Below are 12,289 nucleotides of genomic sequence, written 5' to 3' on the forward strand. Positions count from 1 at the left end.
AGAATCATTTTTTCCCCTGAGTTTGTATAAAAGTGAAAAAGTAGAGGGCAGAGTAGATGCCTCCCACATGAAGACAGATTTTAAGGCGTTGTTTGATGCACTTAGGGCAGAGAAACACTTGGGCTTCTAGCTAGAGTCTTGGGTTCTCTTTAGCTCATTTCTCCCCTCTAATTAAGAAAAAAGATTTCCAAAGTTTATTATGCTTCCTAAAAAATGAATTTATAATTCATTTGTCCACTTAGTCTTAGGTGAAATAAGTAAACACTAAAAAGGACAGCTTTTCCCTGTGTTTGACAAATGTTCCCAGAAAACTGGTTTTAACTGTAAAGCTGGAAGTGTATTTTCTTGTCGTGTCCTGAAATGGAACTAATAAACCCAGAAGGCCTTACGAAGCAACCATTAATTAGCTCTCCCCCTAACCCCGGTTCTCAGGAATTGGAACTGGAAATCCACTGGAATTGATTTCTTGAATAACAGAGCTCATTATGCCTTAGAGCTTGACCATGAAGGAGCTTCCGCTGGAAAGACCTGAGGATGTGATTTCTAACGATCAAAGAGTCTGGGTTATGCAATTTCCCTGTTTCATCCCTTCCTACTTCCATACACTATTCTACTGTATAGAAGGGCACTGACTGCTGAAAACCCCAAACGAAACAACACACAAGAAGGTGTGACGGCAGTGGGGAGCGATCTGGCATTGACCATCAGGTGTCTGGGAACAGAGAGTAAAGTAGAAGGAAGGGAGGGCAGTTGTTCCTTGGACTGAGACACTCAGTGTGGCAAGTTCCGTGTGTGCCCAAGGCATTCTGGCTTCACGGGAATTAGAAACCCTAGGAGCAGATGGGGTCGTTTTTGACCTTCTGTACCTTTCTGCTCTCAGATCCAGTTCGGTTAGAGGCGTTTGCCCAGAAGCTGGGCTAACTGACGGTCTGGAGCTCCAGCGGGTAATCAAAGGCCGGGTTTTTGCAGGCCACTAGGTGCGTGTCGCAGCGCTGCAGGCGTAGCGTCTGGCCCCGCCTGCAGAGACACGCGGACAGCACTAAGGTGCTGGCAAGCAGCAGGCCGCTGGCTGCGCACAGCCCGGAGAGCAGGAGCGCGAAGCTGGGCTTGGTGGTGAAGGCGGCGCATGGGCTCCTCCAGCCCGAGGACCGCGGCTGGCTCAGGCCTGCCCTGTTGGCCGCCAGCACGCACACGCGGTAGGTGGTGCCCGGCGACAGCCCGTACAGAGGGTGCTGCCGGGCCGTGGCGTAGATGACCCCCACCACTGACTGGTTCCCCACCCAGCCCTCCGCAGAGTAGCGGATCTGGTACCCGTGCACTACCGAGTTGGGGGCACACCAGTGGACCAGCGCCGACGTGTCCGTAGTCTCCGTCACCCCCTGCAGCCTGGGAGGGTCTGGGATGGTGTCTTCTCCACTGAGGCCAGGGCAACGGCACCGCGACTGCCTCTGCAGCTCAGCGCACGGGGTCTGTAGGTGCTTGCAGGGATGGTAATCACAGGGGACATCCTGGTGAGGCATTCCAACCTCCTCCTTCCTCCCCTCCTCCTCCTCACTGTAGTCGTCCAGCAGCAAGACTGGAATCCCGCCCTCAGAAGGACTAGGGTTGGGGGTTTGGGGTGTGGCGTGTGTCCTCTGGCCGGGCTGAGGCGAGCTTATGCGGGTCCACGAGGTAGGGAAGGGGTCCAGGAGCTTGCTCTCCAGTGGGGTGGAGGCAGCTGAGATACTAGGCTCAACGACAAGCCCGGGGGCATGTTCTCCTCTGTGCTGGGATGTGGTGGCGCTGGCAGCCCTGGGGAAAACGCTGGAGTTGCTGTGACCTGCTACAGAGTTGGTCGTGGAAGAGGCAGTTCCCTCCTGTGCATCGCTGTGCGGCCATGCAGCTCTCGTGCGGGAGCCCACGTTAGGGGCCTTGGAGACACTCTGCTGGTCTCCCTCAGGCCGGGTAGCAGGGGCGGCGCTGGGCGCCACGGTGGGACCTTGTGCGTAGGTGGAGTGGTTGAAGCCGGGTGGGTGTGAAGCTCGGAGAGTAGTGCTTTGGTCGGACTGGCACACTCCAGGCAGCTGGGAGAGTGACAGGGAGGCTGAGAAGGGGCCGCTGGATCCCGCAGCTGGCGTGCACACAGTGTCTGCTGCCCTGGAGGGGAGGCCAACCAGTTAGAAGACGTCTGGCTTCAGGGACGCTTCTGGGCAGAGCTTTGAATCCTCACTGCCAACGTCACCCCCTGCCAAGCCCATCAACGCATCTCTGCCAGGCACCCCAGGGCACACACGCTGCACACATCACCTAATTGATTCTGGGGAAACTTTGGAGGAAGCTCCTGTCCTCACTCCCATTGGGCAGAGAAGGAAACTGAAGTGTAGAAGGAGGAACTAATTGGCCAAGACACCATAGCTAGCAATGGCAGAGCCTATCCCCAGGCAAGCACTGTGAGAAGGAGTCCAGATTCTCTGACTGTCATTTGCCATTTTGTTCTCACCTGTCTGCTTCCTGGCAAGAGAGCACTAGTAATAAAAACCATAGTCGGCCGGGTGCGATGGCTCACGCCTGTAATCCCAGCACTTTGGGAGGCCGAGGCGAGCCGATCATGAGGTCAGGAGACCGAGACTATCCTGGCTAACACGGTGAAACCCCATCTCTACTAAAAATACAAAAAATTAGCCAAGCGTGGTGGCGGGCACCTGTAGTCCCAGCTACTCAGGAGGCTGAGGCAGGAGAATGGCGTGAACCCGGGAGGCAGAGCTTGCAGTGAGCCAAGATCACACCACTGCACTCCAGCCTGGGTGACAGAGCGAGACTCCGTCTAAAACAACAACAACAACAACAAAAAACATTCGGGCCTGGCGTGGTGGCTCAGGCTTGTAATCTCAGCACTTTGGGAGGCTGAGGTGGGCGGATCACAAGGTCAGGAGATCGAGACCATCCTGGCTGACAAGATGAAACCCTGTCTCTACTAAAAATACAAAAATTAGCCGGGCATGGTGGCGGATGTCTGTAGTTCCAGCTACTCTGGAGGCTGAGGCAGGAGAATCGCTTGAACCTGGGAGGCGGAGGCTGCAGTGAGCAGAGATTGTGCCACTGCACTCCAGCCTTGGCAACAGAGGGAGACTGTCTCAAAACAAAAAAAAAAAGTACTCATACTAGCTACCATTTCTGATGCTTCCCACGTGCTAGGGGCTATTCTTCACACTCTACTGTGTCAACTAATTTAGTCTGCACTACTTATGCAGTAGACTCTATTACCCCATTTTACAGATGAGAAGGTAGAGGCCGAAGTAACTCAGAGAGATGAAATAACTCAGCTCACATCAACAGTAGTAAGTAGGCCAGGTACAGTGGCTCATGCCTGGAGTCCCAACACTTTGGGAGGCCCAGGTAGGAGGATTACTTAAGGCTAGGAGTTGGAGACCAGCCTGGTCAACATAGTGAGACCTCGTCTCTACCAAAACAAACAAAACAAAACAAACAAACAAAAACTTAGCCAGGTATGGTGGTGCATGGCTGTGGTCCCAGCTACTTGGGAGGGTGAGGCAGGAGGATTGCTTGAGCCCAGGAGTCTGAGGCTGCAGTGAGCCGTGATCATGCCACTGCACTCCAGCTTGGGTTATAGAGCAAGACCTTGTCTCTAAAAAAAATGTAATAAAATAGTAGTAAGTAGGATGAAGCTGGACTCTCTGGCTTCAGAGCCTGTACTCTCAGCTTCATCATTAATACCGTGATGAGACCCTCGACTGCAAAGGGCCTAAGTGCTTTTCTTTGGAGGGAATGTGGGGTTGGGGGGCAGACTGAGCCCCACTTCACAGCTCAGCTTAGGTGGGAGATGAGAAAAGAATATTGGCTGGGCCTGGTGGTTCATGCCTGGAATCCCAACTCTTTGGGAGGCCCAGATGGGAGGATCCCTTGAGTCCGGGAGTTTGAGACCAGCCTGGGTAACATGATGAGACTCCATCTCTACAAAAAGATTTTAAAAAATTAGCCTGGTGTGGTGGCTTGCACCTGGGGTCCCAGCTACTCTAGAAGCTGAGGTAGGATGATTGCTGAGCCCAGGAGGTTGAGGCTGTAATGAGACATGATCGTACCACTGCACTCCAGCCTGGACAAAAGAGCAAGACCCTGTCTCCAAACAAACAGAAATAATTCTGCAGAATGGTGGTGATGGAGGGTTGCCTCCCAAGGTGTAGTGTTTACCTGGTGGAACTGGTTTGAAAGTGCTCAGGACTGGGGGTGTTCCCAGCCCCCCAGCTCCCACTGTCTCCTGGTGGCCAGCCTAAATGTGACTCCCCACTGCAAAAACAGCTCTTCTAGCCAATAGCCTTCATAGGAATTTCCCAGAAGAGCTCTGTAAGCCCATGGGCCTAGGACTGGATAACCCGGGAGCAGGAGGCCAGGTTCCATCTTGCGGATTCAGTAGAACCCAGTGGTTAAACCAGACCACACTTCCCAGCCTCCCTTGCAGGTAGGTGTGGCTCCTGGCCAATGAATGTGAGTGGAAGTGAGGAGTATCACCTCCCAGCCTGGCTCACTAAAAACCTCCCATGTCTGCTCCTCCATGTTCTTTGCCCCTTCTGGCTGGCTGGAATGGAGGTAGCTTCCATCACCTGGATCCCTGAGTGTGACTACATGGGGAAGGCTGCCCAGCCCAACATGGCCAAAGTGCCAAGCACAGTCACGTGAGCAAGATTTAAGCTGGAGAACTTCAGCTCCTGAAGGCTGAGCCTCACCCCTCAGCCATCTGCTTTGTAAATGTGTTACCTGCTTAGGACAGTTCTCTTTGCATCCATGAGGAGCCAAGACAAGTCACAGCTACAAGTGAGGGGGTTGCCAAAAAGGTTGATCGATAGGACCTGGGAGGAATCCAGGGTCCAAGGAGGGAAGGAACTCAAGTTGCAGCTGAAATACACACAAAAAAATGAATTAAGTCAGGTTTTTACAATTGGATCAAAGATATTCCCAGAGAGGCATGGTGTCAGAACCATGCCCACGGTATCAGAAGCATTCTGATAGGGGTTGGAGAATACTGCTTTGGGCAAAACTCTTAATGACCTCGAACTTCATTTTTTTGTCCTCTGTTGTAAAACGGAGATACCAGCCTAACAGGAAATATTATACTTCATATCAACTGGGGACAATATTCCCATGACCGATGGTTGTATCAAAAAGAGTGTGTGTTGGCTGGGCACGGTGGCTCACACCTGTAATCCTAGCACTTCGGGAGGCCGAGGCAGGTGGATTATTTGAGGTTAGGAGTTCGAGACCAGCCTGGCCAACATGGTGAAACTCTGTCTGTACCACAAATACAAAAATTAGTCGGGCAGTAGTGGTGGACCTATAATCGCAGCTACTCGGGAGGCTGAGGCAGGAGAATCACTTGAGCCTGGGAGGCAGAGGTTGCGGTGAGCCAAGATCACACCATTACCCTCCAGGATAGGCAGGAGAGTGAGACCCTGTCTCAAAAAACAAAACAAAACAAACAAACAAACAGAAACAAAAAAGAGTACATGATGATAAAAGTGTTTGTAAATGCAAATCTCTAAATACAAGCAGATATTGTTATTATGGACCAGTGTTATTGCACTATGGCTGGTGACACTCAACGCCAGTCCTTTGGAAGATGCCTCATTTAAGTGCATCAGTGAACTCTTGATAAGTAGAGAATAACCCCCAAACTTAGTAACTTAAAACAATAAATATTTATTCTTTGGCATGATTCTGTGGGTTAGCTCAGTGGTTCATGTGGTCTGGATTAGCTCAGCTGGGGCCAGATGATCTAGGATGGCCTCATGGATAAGGCTCAACCAGGTGTGCTGGGACTGCTCTCTATGTGTCTGTCGTCACCCAGGAGGCTAACCTGGGCTTATCCACACGGTAGTGGAGGGATCCCCAACAGCAGGAGAGGGTGGGTCTCAGTGCTCAATTGCTTTCCTAGCTTCTTACATCACATTTACTAATGACCCACTGGCCCAAGCAAATCACAAGGCCAAGCCCAGGCTGGAGTGCAATGGTGCAATCTCAGCTCACTGCAACCTCCACTTCCCAGGTTCAAGCGATTATCCTGCCTCAGCCTCCCAAGTAGCTGGGACTACAGGCACGTGCCACTACGCCCAGCTAATTTTGTATTTCTTTTAGTAGAGATGGGGTTTCACCATGTTGGCCAGGCTGGTCTCAAACTCCTGACCTCAGGTGATCCACCCACCTCGGCCTCCCAACGTGCTGGGGTTACAGGCATGAGCCATCATGCCTGGCCTCACCACCACTATTTTATCATACAATCATCACTATCCTCACCATTATAATTAGCACCATCACCCATCATCATCACCATCACCATCACTACCAATGTCATCCCCATCACTGACATCAATCAGCATCAACACCATCACCATCACTGTCATCACCATCAGCATCTCCATTATCACCACCACCATTATCTTCACTAATTTTAGAGGACAAATATCATAAGCCAGGCACTGAGCTAAGTGGTCTACATAAACCATACGCTTTTTTCTCATGAAAAACCCCAAAGCGAGGTTTTATTGTCATAGCTCTATTTTACAGATAAAGAAACTACTTGATATTTGTATCCTGGCACTTTACACAGTTCTTGGGTTTTTATCGAGCTCAAAGGAGTCTGAGCCAGAGATACAAAGCATTTCCCCTCACAACATTGTGTGCTCAATAGCTATTTATTGAATAAAGGAAAGAATGAGTGAATGGTTCTGCCTTTGCTTTGAAAAGTTGTTCATCCTTTTAGAAGAATAATTCCATCTTTAGTGACTGCATTGAGTAAAACAGGACTAACAGGGCCTGCCCCTAGACTTCCAAGGGATTTTCTAACAATATCAATACTTTCATCCCCAGACCCACTCAAATTCTGGAAGGGACTGAACTTGCATGACATGTGGGGAAGAAAGCAGATCCAGACAGAGAGTAGACCTGAGGTCCTCCTCACCTCTTCCCACTGTACATTTCTAAGTGTGGGCTTAAAATAAACTTTAAAGGCATAGGAGTTTGGCATTCTAATACTACTCTGAACCGGACTGAGTTGCAAGGTTAGATGGGCGGGTGGACTATCTGGGACCTACCCAAGATATCACCCAAAGGGTGGGGGAAAACAAAGCCCCAGAGAAGATTCGGAAGAGCAGTGGAAGAAAAATTATGGTCTGGTTTGTTCTATAAAATTCAACATAGCGTAATGGGCAAAAATCAGTCATGTGATTAAGATGTGCCTCAGAAGCACTTACTTCTGGAACAGAAGGACCTGTAGATGTGGAGTGTCTTGAAAGATGTGCGTGGCGACAGAAGCAAGTGCTGGGGAGTCCTGACAGTCCAGCTGCTGCAGGTTGGGAGTCATCTTGAAAATGTCCCCCTCCAGGGTCGTCAGCCGAGGCATCTTCCTCAGGTAGAGGGATGTGAGCTTCGGCAGGTCTCTGATCCACCCTGACTCAACTGAAACACAGAAGGGAAACTGCCCACCACTCCAGAACGCACCAACCCAGGAGGCCAGCACGGCATGAAGGAAAGAACGAGAGTGGCAAGGTGAATGGTGAAGGTCATTGCTGAGCATGGGCACAGTTAGCAGCTCTGGGAATCTCAGAATTGTGGCCATTTGAGCTGGAAGGGTGCTCGGGGATAACCAGTCCTTCCTTTCTTCCAATCTGAGTCGGCCAAGGCCAGAGAGGGGATTGATTGGCCTAAGGCCACATAGCTGGAAAGGGGCAGAGACAAGGTTGAACCCAGGACACTGTCTCCAAGTCTGTTGCTGCCTCACCTTCTCATTAAAGTCCACACAAAAAATAACCAGACTTTGCTCTGATGTCTGTCAGGAGTGGGGGAACTTCTGTGGAATGTAATTAAGGAGGCGAGGCGGCCCCAGAAACCTAATTTTGCGGCTCTCCCGATACATGGAGAACGTGCCCCTTCCCTTCGGTATTCCCCATTCTAGCTGTTTTTCCTCTTTGTCTTTGATGAAACAGGTGGTTGTAGATAAGTGAAGTGTTTTTTAAAAAATAGTAAAACCAACCTTGTGAATCAAAGAACACCAGGAACAGGAGACCGGTTATCCTCGCCACTCTCCTGTGGCTTGTTTGAGTGATTCAACATTCACAGAAACTATTTTGCCCAACCAGGTAGAGAAATCAGTGAATTCATCCCGGAAGCCTCAGTCACTTCAGCTAACTGCATGTTTGCGGCTCAGTTTTTCCATTCATCAGCCCCAAAGCATGCACTCACTTCCCCATTCCACAAACACTTATCCAGTCATGCTGGGAAGCAGTAGAACAGAGTGGTTAAAGTTTTGGGCTCTGGACCCAGAATGCCTGAGTTCAGATTTGCTTAATGTGTGACCAAGTTTCACCTTTCTGTGCTTTGGTTCCCTCATATGTAAAACGAAGATGGTAACAGTTCCCATCTCTTAGGATTCAAGAAAGTGACTCCTGTGTGGCGCTTCAAACTGGGCCCGCTTGCTCGAAAAATGTAACTGGTGTTTTTTTGAACCCTGCTGCGAGCTGGGCACCTGGGTCACCCCTCGAGGAAGAATGCAGCCCTGCCCTCAGGAGCGCACGCGCAGCCTGGCTCTGCGCTCAGGTCTCCTGAAAATGCGGGGCGCCCGGACTCACCCCGCTCGAGGAACGTGCCGCTGAGATCCAGGACTTCGAGCGTGGCCAGGGGCGCGCCATCCTCTCCAGCGAACGCCGCCTCGGCGATGCCTCCCTGTGCGCCGCGACCCAGCGCGGTGCAGGAGAGGTTGAGGAGCTGCAGCGCAGGGAAGCAGGCGAAGGCCCGGGGCTGTAGCGCCTGCAGCGGATTCCCGGCGAGCGCCAGGGCGCGGAGGCTGCTCAGTGCGGGACCGGCACACGGCGTCAGAGCGGCCAGCTGGTTGTAGTTGAGGTCCAGGGTGTGCAGCCCCGCCGGCCCGCCCGGGCCCCAGCGCAGCTCGGCGATGCGGTTGTGGCTCAGGGTCAGCACCTGCAGCTGCTCCAGGTGGCCGAGTTCGGATGCGCTCAGTGCGCGCAGCAGGTTGTGGCTGGCGTTGAGGCTGCGCAGTGTGCGCGGTAGGCAGCCGGGCAGGCGCTCCAGGTTGCGGTTTGCCAGGGTCAAGGCCGTCGCACCCGCGGCGGGCAGCCCCTCGCAGGGCGAGTCGGTGGCGTTGCTGCCACTGCTCCCCCAGGGGCCCTGCTGAGTGACCCGGAAGAGCGGGACCTTCTGGAGAAGATCTGCCCAGCTGGGGCGCAGCACCATCAGCAGCAGCAGCAGCAGGGTTTGCCGCATGGCGTCTGGAGAGAGAACAGCAGGATGCCCATCAAATCCACAGGAACCTCCGAACAAAGGGGCAGATGCGCGTCCCAAACCCACCTGCAGGGCTCTGAGGAGACGCACAGGCCCTGGATGTTCCCTGAAGGGCAGGGAGACGTTCCCAGAGTCGCCTGGTGTGCAGTGACCTCGCCCCTATCTGCTTTTGCCCTATCGTCTCCCCCAGGAGCACCGTGGTACCCCCTGTTCTTCCTCCCCTCAGGGACGCCTTTCCCTCTTCTTGTGAGAGGGACGCCTTCCTCATCTGTCCAGTCTGGGCCTGAATCTCTCAATAACTCCCTCCGTTTTTGTACCCCCATCCTGTGAGCTTCTACAGGAAAGGGATGTCCCCTTTATTGCTGCAGACTCTCCCCAGGTAAACAGTCACTGCTCCATACACGTGAATGCCCTCAGTTAGAAAGAACCTCTGCTGGGATAGAAACAGGTACTCTAGGAAGATTTTGTCAGTTCCACGACTCTCGGTTACCCCGCTTTTCCCCGTTAGACCTGCCCAGCCACAGGGGAATCCTAGTTTGCCTAAAATAAGTCCTGGAGTGCGTTTCTTGGGGGCATGCCCGGGGTTGCCTTCAGCAGCAGAACAAAGCCCTGTGAACCCTGGAGTCAAACATTTCCTGGTCCCATGTGGGTTCCAACAAAACCAGACGCCCCAGTATTAGCCCTGCCCAGGAGGAATGGCTGACAGCTGCTAGTTGTGGAATTTCTGGAGTACTTAGGGTTGCACAGGTCAGCTAGGAGATCAAGCTGGAGGAAGATCCAGCAGCCATGGGCTAGCTTGGGAGTGGCAAAGATACTGTTAACCAGGCCCTGGCCATGAGGTCACTGCTCGATATCCCTCATGACTGCAGATGTGTATTCCTTTCCCAGCTCTCTGTGCTGACCAGTAGATCTCCCAGCCACCACGCAGGGGCCAGGGGAAGGGTCTCCCTATTGCTAGCTGGGGATGAAGGCGGTGAGAAAGATCCTGGAACCTGAAGCCAGGAGCGTGTGCATCCAGCAGTGTGTCATGCTTACCTGGAAGTGGTCCTTTTGGAGTGTGGCTCCTCTGGATGCACCTCTGAAGTCCTCAGTTTTGTTTTATAGATTCCAAGGACCACTGATTTGGACAGCAACTCAGCGCTGAACTCCAGAGGGAGATCTGTCTCCCAGCCTCCTCTCTCCCACAACACCCATCCACTGAGAGGGCCTGAGACACTCCAGTCTTCCCCATTGCTCCTCCTTTCCCATCAAGACACTGTTGTTTTTAGCCAACACCCTCATTGCTCAGCTCCCTCCTCTCCCGCTAGGGCCCGCGCCTGCCCCTTTCCAGGCCTGGCACCTCCCCCTAGCCCTCCCCATCTTCACCTCTCCGAACACCACCTTTCCCAGGCTGGAGAAATGAAAAGAGTCAGCGATGAGGGCTAGTGGAGTGCAGTGAGGCAGAGCAGCGCTGTCACCTCTCAGGAATTTGATCCTTCCTGCTGGTGGCTCCCATTTCCTGGGATGGCTGGAGGCTAAATGGCGAGCCAGCGAGGGGAGCAAGCCACTTCTCCCAGAGGGAAGGCATCCGAGTCTAGAGGAAGCTTGCAGGGATTTCCAGGAAAAAGTGACAGAAGAGAGGATCCTCAGAAGGGTCTGGGGCAGGAGCAGGCTCAAACCAGACCCAGGAGGCCCCGCGGACAGTCTGTTTGGTGGCTCTGGGACCTCACTCAGTGACAGTGTGGACGTTTGTCTCTTACAAGGAATGAGAATAAACAGAGGGCGGAAACCCAGAAAGAACATTCCCGCTCCATGCCTGGGGGGTTGGGTCCTGATTACCAGCCCCAGGTCTCCCAAAGATGTGATGCTTGAGTGAGCTTTGTTTAGAGCACTTTTGTTTAGAGCAGACAGCACTTCTCTCCCCCAAAGTCCCAAGGCAGAGCCTGGTCATTTCCTCTGAGGGCCTTCGATCTGCATCCTCCCCCAAACCCCCCTAGCCGGGTCTGAGAGTTCATCAGGGTTTACGAGCCGCAGCTTTGTGTGACAGACACTGAGACCAGAACTTTACGTATTTTTCCTCCTGTCAGTCCTTATCTGGACAGCCCTGAGGAACTCCAGGATACCTCAGAAACTTGCCTATTAGGGTTGATTGGTTAATTGGAAGTTCCTGAGGATCTCCATTGAGGCCTTCTCCACCCACAGCCTGAAGAAGATCCTTCGGTCTCAGTGCCAGCTAGGACCCTGCTGCTCAGAAGCATTGCTCCTCCGCAGGGCAGGCAGAGGCCGCTCTGTGCTCCCCAGCCTGAGGCTCATGCAGTCACCTCCCAGGGAGCCTGGGCCCAGGCCCCAGAGGTAGAAATACATGCCATGGAGACACAGGAGGCCAGGTAGGAAGAAGTCAGGAAGAAGTGGGTTCAACTTAGAGGTGGAGTCAGCATGCAGACCAGTGGGCAGCCTGCTTCCTCTTTGCCTTTGCATGGAGAGCTCCATGCCCAAGAATTAAAACATTAAGCTAGGCATGGCGGCTTACGTCTGTAATCCCAGCATGTTGGGAGACTGAGGGAGGAGGGCAGGAGTTCAAGACAGGTCAGGGCGATAGCAAGACCTTGTTTCTATCAAACAAACAAACAAACAAAAAGAATTAGAACATCATGTTTCCCTCAGAGTTAAACCAGCCAGGTCCACCCATGTAAGGTGATTGACCACGCTGAGGCCAGCAGGGGTTTGGGGAGTCCAGGCAGGGCTTTCCCAGATGAGAGGGAGCCTAATCCATGGAAACATGCCTGGATTGAACAGAGACCCTGAGGAGGAAGGAAGCTGGTTCACCACGGAGGCCTATAAAACAGGACCTTGGGGAGCCATGTCAGGGTGTTACTCCTCTGTGTACCAATAGGCGAGGGTTCTGGAGTGGCCCTGGCTGAGGAATCCCCCTGAAGGCATCATCCTGTGGTTGCCTGGAGTGGCCCAATCTGTGTGGCCCAGGCCCTCTGAGCCAACTTCTTGCCACTGCTGCTTGCTGGCCAGT

The 12,289-nt window shown here is 52.8% G+C and overlaps 1 protein-coding gene across 1 annotated transcript; it reads right to left on the reverse strand.

Moving 5' to 3' along the window:
• Positions 1-448: 448 nt before the first annotated feature.
• LRRN4 (leucine rich repeat neuronal 4) lies at positions 449-10,571 on the reverse strand. Its single transcript, XM_025399832.1, has 5 exons — positions 10,321-10,571; positions 8,616-9,272; positions 7,242-7,446; positions 4,753-4,890; positions 449-2,136 (listed from the first exon to the last, which is right to left on the reverse strand). The coding sequence occupies exons 2-5, from the start codon at positions 9,265-9,267 to the stop codon at positions 918-920; spliced, it is 2,214 nt and encodes a 737-aa protein (XP_025255617.1). The 5' UTR covers positions 9,268-9,272; positions 10,321-10,571; the 3' UTR covers positions 449-917.
• Positions 10,572-12,289: the final 1,718 nt, after the last annotated feature.

Source organism: Theropithecus gelada, chromosome 10 (assembly GCF_003255815.1).
Source record: "Theropithecus gelada isolate Dixy chromosome 10, Tgel_1.0, whole genome shotgun sequence".
NCBI lineage: Eukaryota > Metazoa > Chordata > Mammalia > Primates > Cercopithecidae > Theropithecus > Theropithecus gelada.